The 12,399-nt window shown below is 41.3% G+C and overlaps 1 protein-coding gene across 4 annotated transcripts in view; it reads right to left on the reverse strand.

The window, feature by feature from the left end:
* ELOVL5 (ELOVL fatty acid elongase 5) overlaps nucleotides 1-12,399 on the reverse strand; it is a 79,960-nt gene that overhangs the window by 16,658 nt on the left and 50,903 nt on the right. For 3 of the 4 annotated variants that reach the window (XM_003789648.3, XM_023513159.1, XM_023513158.1), the window contains exon 3: nucleotides 9,461-9,648. In XM_003789648.3, the coding sequence (XP_003789696.1) occupies nucleotides 9,461-9,648 (188 nt within the window). Of the gene's footprint in view, nucleotides 1-506; nucleotides 511-4,741; nucleotides 4,819-9,460; nucleotides 9,649-12,399 lie in introns of all 4 variants that reach the window. The other variant, XM_023513160.1, reaches the window with a different exon arrangement.

A 12,399-nucleotide genomic window follows, 5' to 3' on the forward strand; every position in this document is an offset into this window, starting at 1 on the left:
GCAAGAGGATCAGTTTAGCCCAGGAGTTTGAGGTTGCTGTGAGCTATGACACCATGGCACTATACCAAGGATGACAAAGTGAGACTCTGTCTCCAAAAAAAAAAAATTGATTATTCCAGAGGCATGACCTCACAAAAAATGGATGTGAGAAAACTTTTAAAGGAATACATTAAAAAGCAATATACCATTGGCTAAGTTCAGAGATCATTTATACACCTCTATCATGGGGGAAGAAAACCAATGCCTCGATAAAAAAGAAATAGTGAGATATATACAGAAATAAGAGATATATGGTCATTTAAATTCAAGATGCAATAGATGGATGAAACAGTAGATTAGACACAGCTGAAGAAAGTATGAGAGAATTCGAAGAATGAAAACATTTTAAAGTACCTGGAAAGAAAAAGATTACCTGCAAATGAACAAAAGTGGGACCACTACACACTTCTCTAGAATAAGTCTTCAAAGTGCTGAGGAAATGTAAGTGTTAACCTAGACTTCCAAACCCTGCTAAAATATTATTCACGGGCAAAGCAAACAGAATGACACTCAAATGGAAAATGAGAGATTGCTGCTCACAGTAAGAACTACTTCAGAAGAAGAAAAAAACTGAACCTAAAAGAATGGATTTCATAGATTAACAGGGAAGACAGAGATGAGAACTGAATTTTTCTATGATCCTTACATTGTTCAGAAGAATACAAATGCCGATTCACTTGAGACTTTTAAGTCAAAGATGCATGGTAAAAATTTATGGGTAATCACTCAAATATGGAATGAGTAATTTTCAAATTGGTAAAATAAAAATGATAATATAGGGAAGAGGGAGGGGGATTGGTGTGTTCCCACTTAATGGGCACAAAGTAAGGATACATGGCACATCTCTTGGGTGTGAGACACTCTACCTAACAAATGCAACTTTGTAACCTAGCTGTGTGTCCTCTCACATTAACCTGTAAAAAAAAACACACACACAAATCCAATAAAAATATAAAACTTCAACATAAGAACAAAGGAAAAAGAGCAAAAACCTTGACATATACACACAAAAGGTGACAGGCCAGACACAGTGGCTCCTGTCTGTAATCTCAGCACTTTGGGAGGCCAAGATGGGAGGAATCCTTGAGTCCAGGAGTTGGGAGATCAGCCTGGGCAACATTACCAAGACCTTATCACTAAAAAAAATCAAAGAACATCAGCTGGACGTGTGTCTATAGTCCAGGTACCTGGGAGGCTGAGGCAGGAGGATCAGTTGCGCTCAGGTGTTTGGAGTTGCAGTGAGTGGTGATCACATCACCGTACTCAGCCTGGGTGAAAAAGTGAGACCAAGACTCTTTAAAAAAAGAAGCGAAAGAAAAACCACAGGAATCACGCTTGCATAATGGCATTACATAATTGGGTTTATTACGCTGTGTGTGTGTGTGTGTGTGTGTGTGTGTGTGTATATATTTTTTTTTTAATTGAGGTTTGTGGTAGCCCTGCACTGAACAAGTCTATTGGCACCATTTTTCCCAATAGCATGTGCTCATTTTGTATGTTTGTGTGACATTTTGAAAATTCTTGCAATATTTCAAACTTTTTTATTATTACAAAATCTATAACTGGTGATCTGTGTTCAACAACCTTTGATGCCACTGTAGTAATTGTTTTGGGAGCTACAAACTATGCCGTATGAGACAGCAAATTTAATTGATAAATGTCATGTGGTATTCTGACAAGTGTACCAACTGGCATAACTCCACAATGAACCTTCAATATTGAAGGGAAAGGAAGAGTTGCTTGTCTCTCACTTTAAATCAAATGGTAGGCTTGGCACTCTAGCACAGTGGTTACGGCGCCAGTCACATGCACTGAGGGTGGTGGGTTTGAACCTGGTTGGGGCCAGCTAAACAACAATGATAACTGCAACAACAAGAACAAAATAGCCGGGTGTTGTGGCAGGCGCTTGCAGTCCCAGGTACTTGGGAGGCTGAGGCAAGAGAATTGCTTAAGCTCAAGAGTTTGAGGTTTCTGTGAGCTGTGACACCACAGCACTTTAACGAGGGTGACATGGTGAGAGTCTGTCTCAAAAAACAGTAAATAAATAAAATGGTAGAAATGAGTAAGTTTAGTGGAGAAGGCATATGGAAATCCAAGACAGACCCAAAGCTAAAGCTCTTGTACCAATCAAGTGAGCCAAATGTGAAGGCAAAGGACACGCTCCTACAGGAAGTCAAAAGTGCTACTGCAGTTAACACACAAATGGTATCAAAGCACAACAGCTTACTGCTACTATGTAGAAAGTGTGAGTGGTCTGGGGGGAAGAGCAAACCAGCCACAACATTTCCTTAAGCCCAAGCCCTAACTCTCTTCAATTCTATAAAGGCTGAGAGAAGTGAGGAAGCTGCAAAACAAAGTCTGAAGCTGGCACCCTCTGGTTGGTTATGAAGTTAAGAAGAGAAGCCATCTCTATAACACAAAAGTGCAAGGCAAAGCAGGACGTGCTGACAGTGAAGCTACAGCAACACTCAGCCAGAAGAGGCTTGGCGTCTATAGCTCAAGCAGCTAACGCATCAGCCACAAACACCAGAGCTGGTGGGTTCGAATCTAGCCTGGGCCTGCCAAACAACAATGACAACTACAACCCAAAAATAGCGGAGCGTTGTGACAGGCGCCTGTAGTCCCAGCTACTTGGGAGGCTGAGGCAAGAGAATTGCTTAAGCCTAGGAGTTGGGAGGTTGCTGTGAGCTGTGACACCATGGTACTCTAACCAGGGTGACAGCTTGAGGCTCTGTCTCAAAAAAAAAACAAAAAAAACAAAAAAGTCACCCAGAAGAACCAGCTGAGAGCATTGAAGATGGCTGCACTAAACCAGATTTTCAACCAGACACAACGGGCTTCTACTGGGAGAAGACGCCATCTAGGACGTGCACAGCTAGAGATGTGACTTAAAAGTTCGTGACTTAAAGCTGGAAGACAATGCTCAATTGCCATTCCGAACCTCCTGGATCCTTAAAAATTATGCAAAATCTACTTTGTGCTCTATACATGGAATAACCAAGGCTGGATGATAGCACATGTGTTTATAGCATGGTTTACTAAATATTTTAAGCCCAGTCCTGAAATCTACTGCTCAGAAACAAAGATTTCTTTCAAAATATTACTGCTCACTGATAGCGAACCTGGTCACCAAAGATTTCTGATGGAGATATACAAGGAGATTAATGTTGTTTTCACGCCTGCTAACATAACATCCAGGGATCAAGAAGTAATTTCAATTTCAAGCCTTATTATTTATGAAATACATTTTGTAAAGCTATAGCTACTACAGTGATTCTTCTAATGGATCTGGGCAAACTGAAGACCTTCCAAAAAGGATTCCCCACATTCTATATGCCATTAACTGCCATATCAGTTGTGTTTAACTTAGGCTAGTTTTGAGCCCTGGGCCTTGTGAAGCAAATACAACTCACATGTCTCTCGACCTACGTTCATTGACCCAATAAAAAACATCATGACCCCAAGGGCAAAAAATTTTTTCTGACATGACTGTCAATGTGTTAAGAGCATTTATGATGCATGGGAGGTGGTGAAAATATCCACATTAACAGAGGATGGAAAAAGTTGATTCCAACCATGGATGACTCTGAGGGATTTCAGACTTTAGTGGAAGATGTGGATATGCAAATGGTATAATTAGTATACCATTCATGTCAATTAAATAAACTTGTTTCAGAATATAGTATATACTGTCACATATACATACGCTTGTAGTAAAAGTATGAAAATATACCTAGAGGGAAAAAAAGCACATGAACTTTATAAGGACATCATGTCTCAGTAGGGGTTGCACTTTAGATGGATTTCTGCAATGTTTTCATATTAAAACAAACAAAAATCAAACCAATAAAATGTCAACATTGTGAGGTACACAGTATCATCTATATATGAGTTTATCTTACATATTTTGAAATGGTTCCAAAATTACAAGTTCAAATAAAAATTGCAAAAAGGAAAAAAGAATAAGTATGGATTTATGCCAACTCAGATACATCTATCCAGCTATCAATTTTTTTTAAATGACATTTTAAATGTTCTGAATATTTGAGTAATTCTCACACTGTTTACTATACAGCTCTCTTAACTGCGAGGAAAGAAACACACACAGATCCTCAAAAAATAATCTTGTCTGTGCTAAGAACCTGGTTCTGGCATTTGCTTTTTTCCTACCCAATCAGCCATAGTAACAATGCGAAGGAAAAGATGGGGAAGAGACCTTTTTATTCTTGGAAGCCAGGGACCTGTGTATGGTGGAGGGATGGAATGTCGAGGACACATCGTTGTCGAGGACACATCGTAGGAGCTTTTAAATCAAAGGGAATGTGTCATATTCTTGGTAAACAAAAGGGAGGCCAAAAAGGCCTGTGGGGAAGAAGAAAAAAATCACTGCTCTAGAGCTGAGTCCTCCCCCTCCGACTCTCATGACTTTCAGAGAGTAACTGGATCTTGTGCAGTGCCCTCAAAAGTGAGATTCTGCAGCAGAGGCGGGCTCAGGTCTGAAAGGAAGAGGGAGTTTCAGGGGGAGGAGGCTCAGAAGAATGAAAGAGCCTGATGTTGGTGGAGTCTGAGCAGAGCGAAGCCTGAAGGACGGGCTAAGAAAGGCCAGAGAGCTTCCTCCCAGGAAAGGAGATAGCAGTCCTTTCTGTGATACCATGTCCCTGGGGTGTTCAAAGCCATGTGCACTACACAGCACTCACCCTGCTTCCCCGGCAGCTGCTGCTGAGTCCAAGGATCAGTGTGTGAGGCACAGGTCGGTAAGCAAGGATGCTTCTTTGTGGACTGTAACCAACCACACAATTAGATCCTCTCTGCCTAGGGTTACAGGCGTCCTCAAACTGTGGCCCACCCAGGACACTTATACGGCCCGCCGGGTGTTTTTGCTGATGCTGCCTGTCCTACTTAGCAGACAACTTGTCCCGGGGCCCACAGTCTGGCCCTCCAACGGTCTGAGAGACAGTGAACTGGCCCTCTGTTTAAAAAGTTTGAGGACCCCTGGTTTAAGAGGTCAGAAGCACAGTGGGAGCAGAGCAGAAATATTCCATGTCAGGACAGAGCTGCCTAAATCAGAATACCTATATACCCTAACAAAGATCAAAGGGTTTTGACAGCTTGCTGAATAGGTGGGGGAAACATGGTTGTCCAGCTAGGACAGGTAACATAGAATGATGAAAAGACAGAGTTTGGCACTATGTAGTCAGAGGTTGTGGGAATTTGGGGGTTGGGGACAAGAAGAAAGACACATGGATAATTTTGAAAAAACAGACTTCTTCTTCTTTTTTTTTTTTTGTAGAGACAGAGTCTCACTTTATCGCCCTTGGTAGAGTGTCGTGGCATCACACAGCTCACAGCAACCTCCACCTCCTGGACTTAAATGATCCTCTTGCCTCAGCCTCCAGAGAAGCTGGGACTACAGGTACCCGCCACCCTCGGTATATGGGACCAGCGACCTACCCACTGAGCCATAGGCACCACCCAAAAAAAGTCTTCTATTCAGATGAAATATGCCCTGAATCTCGTGGGGTAGAAAGGCCTTTAAGACTTATGGTTGCAGGTGGCACTCATAGCTCAATGGGTAGGGCACTGGCCACATACACTAAGGCTGGCAGATTCGAACATGGCCCAGGCCTGCTAAAACAATGACAACTGCAACAAAAAAATAGCTGGGCGTTGTGATGTGTACCTATAGTCCCAGCTACATGGAAGCCTGAGGCAAGAGAATCACTTAAGCCCCAGAGTTTGAGGTTGCTGTGAGTTGTGACACCACAGCACTCTACTGAGGGTGACATAGGGAGACTCTGTCTCAAAAAAAAAAAAAAAACTAATGCCCTTCTCTCTTACAACTTGGGAGTTTTATTTCTAAACCTTCACTGTGGACTCTGATAGACAACCCCGAATACAGTAACAAAAAGCTAAAAGTCCTGTAATTTCAAAACTTTATGACTTAAAAGTCCTGTAGTTTCAAACTAAAACATCCTACTACTCAAATATACTTCAAATCGAGGATCATAAACACTAAATTAATGAGATGATTAGAAGTAATACCTCTTCTCTTTGCCCCCCTACCGAATTGTACAAACTATGAACAAATCTATATTCTACATTTTAAACTCAGTTTCACAGTTTTAAAATTAGGATTCAGTTATTTTCTTTCTAGTAACTTAATATTTTGGTGACTCCCCTTTCATTTCTTTCTTTCTTTCTTTTTTTTTTTTTGTGAGACAGAGTCTCAAGCTGTCGCCCTGGGTAGAGTGCTGTAGCGTCACAGCTCACAGCAACCTCAAACTCTTGGGCTTAAGCAATTCTCTTGCCTCAGCCTCCCAAGTAGCTGGGACTACAGGTGCCCGCCACAACGCCCGCTATTTTTTGGTTGTAGTTGTCATTGTCGTTTGGCAGGCCCAGGCTGGGTTTGAACCCACCAGCTCCAGTGTATGTGGCTGGTGCCTTAGCCACTGAACTACAGGCGCCAGTCTCATTTCTTTCCTGTTTCTTTTCTTTCAAGACTTCTTCCTGTTTCCTTTAACTGACAGTTAATTTTATTTGTATTAATCCAGAGCTTGCCCAAGGCGGTTCCAAATTTATACCACAGAAATAAACAACAATACCAATGACTACTTTATTATTTATTTATTGAGACAGAGTCTCACTTTCTTGCCCTGGGTAGAGTGTGGTGGTGTCATAGCTCACAGCTACCTCAAACTCTTGGGTTCAAGCCTCAGCCTCCCGAGTAGCGAGGATTACAGCCTCCTGAGTAGCTATGGCCACCACAATGCCTGGCTATTTTTAGAGACGAATTTAGAGACTAATTACACTCTCCAACTTGTGAGCTCAAGCAATCCACCAGCCTCGATCTCCCAGAGTGCTGGAATTACAGACATGAGCCACCACGCCTGGCCTTGCCTGGCCCTGCCTGGCCCCGACGACTTATTTAAAAACTTCTTTATAGACGCAAATATGCAGATAAACAGAAGGGTAAATACAGGTAAGAAAGCCCATGCACAGGTGTGTGATCATGGGCAAATGACTCCAACTGCTAGGACAGTTCTCTAAAATGAGGGGCCCAACCCACTGAGCCTCACAATTTCTTCAGTTCACTCTGCTGTAAAATCTCATGGTTGCCTGCTCTTCTGCATCTTAGTATTCAAAGGAGTAGAAATGCTCAATATTAACAGAAAACGAAAAATCTGTACCTAAAATGAAATTCAAAACCTGACAAAGGACACATTATAAATGTATAACTGATAGGTTTATATAAACACAGGGGAAAAAAGTCAGACAAAAACCAAATGTAAATATCATCTACATTGGAGCACCGGGGCCTTATTTTCGACTCCGATACAGCTGATCTGGATCTGCAATAGAACCTCTGTAAGCTCACCACCCAAGGAACTGTAACAAACTGGTCAACATATGGAAGGGGTCAATGGAAGGAACATGGCCTACTATACCGATACGTACAGCTGGTGCGTATCTGGTCTACAAAAATGAGATCAACTTAAGGAAGCAGTCAGTGTAGGGAGGTGTCAGCAATGGAGGTTTTAGTGTATTTTTATAAACTTGATTTACTTTAAGCAATGATTACCTCCTTATCTAGTACCCCGTACACACTCTAAATTATGAATCAGAAATGCGATTTTTCTCCTCTGTTTGCTTCTTAAATCTCTATATTCAGTCCTTAGACATGGCTTGAAGTCATCTATTGTTCTTACCAAGCTGTCAGAAAGAAGCCTATACTTTATACAGTGTGTTCAGAACCTTTTAACTCCACTCAGATGAAGATGGCAGCAATTTATATGGCAATTTTCTTCCCCTCTTTAGCAGGGAATTATCTGTTTAAGAGAAGTTAAATTATGAAGTTGTAGCTATTTCTCTGGAAAAGCATATAAGGCAAATGCTTAATTTCTCTAAGAATTAATCACTTTAAATATTTTTCTCTAGAACATAACATAAACTCTATGAAAGTTTTCTTAAAGAAATAACTCTATTGTCTATCAATTATGGGTATGTAAATAGCTCACTCTAAAAAACACCTGCCAGCTTGCTGAGGTTTTGTCCCTTGTCCCTTGAACACTGAGAGACGTGGACAGTGCTGGGGCCAGGAGTCACTCCTGTGCACTTCCCCTGCCTCCAGTCCTGCAATCTCCATCCTGGAGGCTAATTACACTGCCTTCATTCTAGAATAGGACAGAAAAAAAGCAAGAAAGGAGTTGTAAGCATTTCTAAGCATAAAAGTAATGCTGGTAGCATCTACCATTCTAGCCATAAAATCTATACCTTGGTTTATGAAACACGCATGGGAGAACCAGACACAGATCTATCATAGGTACAACACCTTTGATACTCAAATATAGTGCTTACCACTGGCTCATACACCTGGGCGTGTCCACACTCATGCATACCACCACATGCAGCCACAGAGACACCACTACAGCTGAGGCTGATAGAGAACTCCTTTTTCTCTCTTAACACCAATTTTAAGATGCACATTGATTTCTCCTCTTTTCTACCCCCTCTATTCTTTTCTTTACTACTTCTTGGAGAATTAAGGCCATGATCAAAGGTTGAAAACCTAAAGAGGAGTACCTGAATGTTTGTTTTATATATGGCTTAATTCTCTACCCCAAAGGACTTAGCAATAAGCAATAGATTTGTGTAAGCCTGAAAAGTGTGTAGTCCTTCCCCCCCCCAAATACATACAAGTTGCAGCTTTCCTCTCCCTTTTAGCTTTAAAGGTTATAGTATTATCCCTTACAAAGTAGGGATAACTAAAATGTTGATTCCAATTTGCCTTTCATTTTTATTTAAGCAGTAACATTTGCTTTTGAGATAACCAAATTTGATTTTCCAGTCGTGTCAAAGAAATAATTGAGCCTGAATTCATACAGACCATTTGAATCCTAAATGCAGATCTCACTAGCCGTTCTTCTTAGCTTTTAAAAAAACTGTGAGATTTGACAAGTTATCAGATCAGGAAAGAGAAGCTGAGGAGCCACAAAACACACCAAGTACCAACTATTGCCCACTTCCTTCCTCCCCCACCTCCGAACAAGAAAGAAGCAAGTGCTCATTAAATGTTTAATAAAATGCTTGCATATGCTTTTTACATTTTGTTAATTTTCCACTCTGCATTTTGCTTGCATGAGAGTATTTTTGAAAATATTTTAATTCTGAATACCCTCTGAAACATAAATAACAAAAGAATCAATAGCAAAGGCTTCTATTTTAGATATTCCAGGCATATCTGTCTGTATAAACAACTCCTGACATTTTGGAAAACTGATTTTAAAACATACTCAAAATGCATTAACATACTTGCCCATCCAGTTCAACCCCCTCCCCAAGTGGCTGCCTTTCCTCATTTAGGAATACAGTTTAGGACAGCAATATTTAAGTAAGAAGAAGGCTGTGTTAACCTTTGACCTACCTCACAGAACATGTAGAGAGACAGCAACGTGAGTCCCAGGTTATACACCACTAAAATACCCCGGCAAGAGAACGGCTGTCTATTCTTCATGTATTTTGGTCCCAGCCATACAATTAGTAAATATATGATGGAACAGATAAATGTAGGTATGTAATTGTCCAGAAGAAACCATCCTTTTACTCTGGTATCTGAAAAACAATAGAATAAAAATATTTAGTGATTAACAAGGTAAATATAAAAATAACCACAACTTTTCAAACATTAAAAAAATTTCTCTAACCACAATTTTATAAAAGTCACCTAGTATTAACATTCCTAATTTTGACAAAGCAACCAGAAGAGGATTTTGCTAAGTGAAATCAGAATAATAAAGACATTCTTTCCAAAGAATTTAAGCAACTTAGGAGAAAGCTAAGTTTCTTATTAACTGGATTTATCAACTCGATTTGCTGGATCAAACATGGGGTAACGAAACCTTAGGAATGGCAGTCTGTGAACCCTAAAGTCTTCCATCTCAGCCAAGTGTCATGCTGTGCAGACTCAGAGGAAGTGTGCCAATTAGCCAGGTTAGGGACACTGCTGCTAATCAGAAAGGCAGCATCTGCTATGAATGCAACGGTCAACAGCAGAGGGACAATGATTAAGAAACAAACACGAACATGACGGTGACGCAGCAATGATCAGATCAATGACTAAAGCACGGTATTTTTTTTTTCTTTTAGAGACAAAGTCTCAAGTTGTCACCCTGGGTAGAACACCATGGTGTTATAGCTCACAGCAACCTCCAACTTGGGCTCAAGCGATACTCTTGCCTCAGTTTTTCTATTTTTAGTAGAGAGGGGGTCTCGCTTATTTGCTTAGGCTGGTCTCGAAGTCATGAGCTCAAACAATCCATCTGCCTTGGCCTCCCAGAGTACTAGGATTACAGGCGTGAGTCACCACGCCCAGCATAAGGTACAGTGTTTAAGGAACTAACTGAGGAGCTACTGGTAGCTTGAGCGAGAAGACCTACACTGATTCAAAGAACCCATGGAGTAGGAGACACCTGCCCCATCCCCTTTGTTGGGAGGGAGGAGAAAGGAGAGGAACACAGGTCAAGTAGCTGGCAGGAGCAAACTGACAGCCTCTCCTTGGGTGTGATCTCCCTGGCACCCAGATCCTCTCGTATCATCTGTCCCCTGAAGAGTTCTATCTTCATCCTCTGACTGACCTCCAGGGAGCTGCCTCTGCAGCATGTTTCCCTTTGCATTCTGCCATGATGATCCCCCAAACCTATAGCTTGTGAATGTTACCTGCCTGCCAAAGCCTCCTAGGCTGGAGCTTAGAGACACATGCAGGATTCACCTCCTGCATCTTTGCAGAAGCAGCATCTATTGGGTTCCAGTCTCTGTCCCTTCTTTGACCCCCTGGTTATACCATCTTGCTAGTCTCTCCAATAATTTCCCTTTTGATCTCACAGGTCAAGTCCATGTTCAGTAGTCCACTTGGGGAACTGATCTCAGCCTTCCTTTCCTGCAGCCCCCCAAACCAAAGGGAGATACCTTCCATAACCTCCCCTGCAGTTGTACTAGGATGGTAGAGAGTGCTATCGTCAGCTCTTCAGAAGTTCTCCAGGGAAGGAGTCCTTCAGGAAGGTGCCAGTCCCAGGGACCTCAAGGAGGAGATTCTTAACACTTTTTGTATTCAGCTCTGGGCCTTGGCTGTAAATTTTAAGAAAACAAGTTCCTCCTTACAACTAACATTACACTGTTATATAATTTATGTGTTCGTATTTATCACAAACACAAACACACACATATTCCATTTCTTTTTATTTAAAGCTGTTTTACATCTTGCTTTATTTATTCTGTAACAGAACTTCACCTTTCCAAATTGGTAGGCATCCATCCTTCCACACTGCTAAGTGCTTCCAGGACAGCAGGCCCCCCCAATCCTTCGGATCTGGGCAATCATGGTGGTCCTAACCCTCTCTCTGGTGGTTGATTCAGGCCCCAGCATGTGAACAATTGTAGCCACTGAGCTTTTAGTGATGACAGCTGGTAAAGAGGTTTGAGGACCAGCTTCCATGTTCTTTTTTTTTTTTTTTTTTGCAGTTTTTGGCTGGGGCTGGGTTTGAACCTGCCACCTCAAGTATATGGGGCTGGCACCCTATTCCTTTGAGCCACAGGTGTGCCCAGCTTCCATGTTCTTTAACCACGCAAAGGAGCAAATTTGTTAATCCTCCACTGGAAACACTGCCTGGAGCCACCTCAGCCATCCTGCAATGGTGGCAAGTAGGGGACCTAATCTGAGGAGAGAGCTGCTAATATACTGAGGGTAGCAAGTAGAAAATGATGAGGGGCAGGGTCGGTTTTACTCATCCTTGGTTAATATTACAGAGACCCTTGAAATGACTGAAGAATCACCCTACCTGGAAATGTCAGCTAATAATTTTTATTATTGTTCTAGTCATTTAGAATTGGATTTTCTGTCCCTTACAGCTTAATAAAGGCAGTGACCCAACATAAGCACATACAGATGGATCTATCAATAACTTGTCTTTTCACTGGGCCACATAAGAATTTACTTAACTTGTCCCCCACTGATGCGTATTTCCTAACCATTTGGTGAGGAACAGCTTCAACATGTACATATTTACATAATCGCTCAAGGTCAGCTATAGAACAGTCTCAGGAGTAGAACAGCTAGGTCAAAGGGCACATGCATCTGAATTTCAATAGAAGCACACCAGCCATGGAGAAAGGTTGTTCCAATTTAGACTCTTTTTCCCTCACTCTATTATCACAGGTGAAGTGACACATATTTCACAAAGATGAATAAGGTTCTTTTTTTTGTTTGTTTTCATATACACACGGGTGTTTTAAAGATCATGAGTAAAATTGAATCTGTTCATCTGTTTAAATGCCATTTGTAGTTTTTCTTTCTTTTTTTTTTTTTTT

This window comes from Otolemur garnettii, unplaced genomic scaffold, assembly GCF_000181295.1.
Source record: "Otolemur garnettii isolate 467f Iridium unplaced genomic scaffold, OtoGar3 scaffold00035, whole genome shotgun sequence".
NCBI classification, from domain to species: Eukaryota; Metazoa; Chordata; class Mammalia; order Primates; family Galagidae; genus Otolemur; species Otolemur garnettii.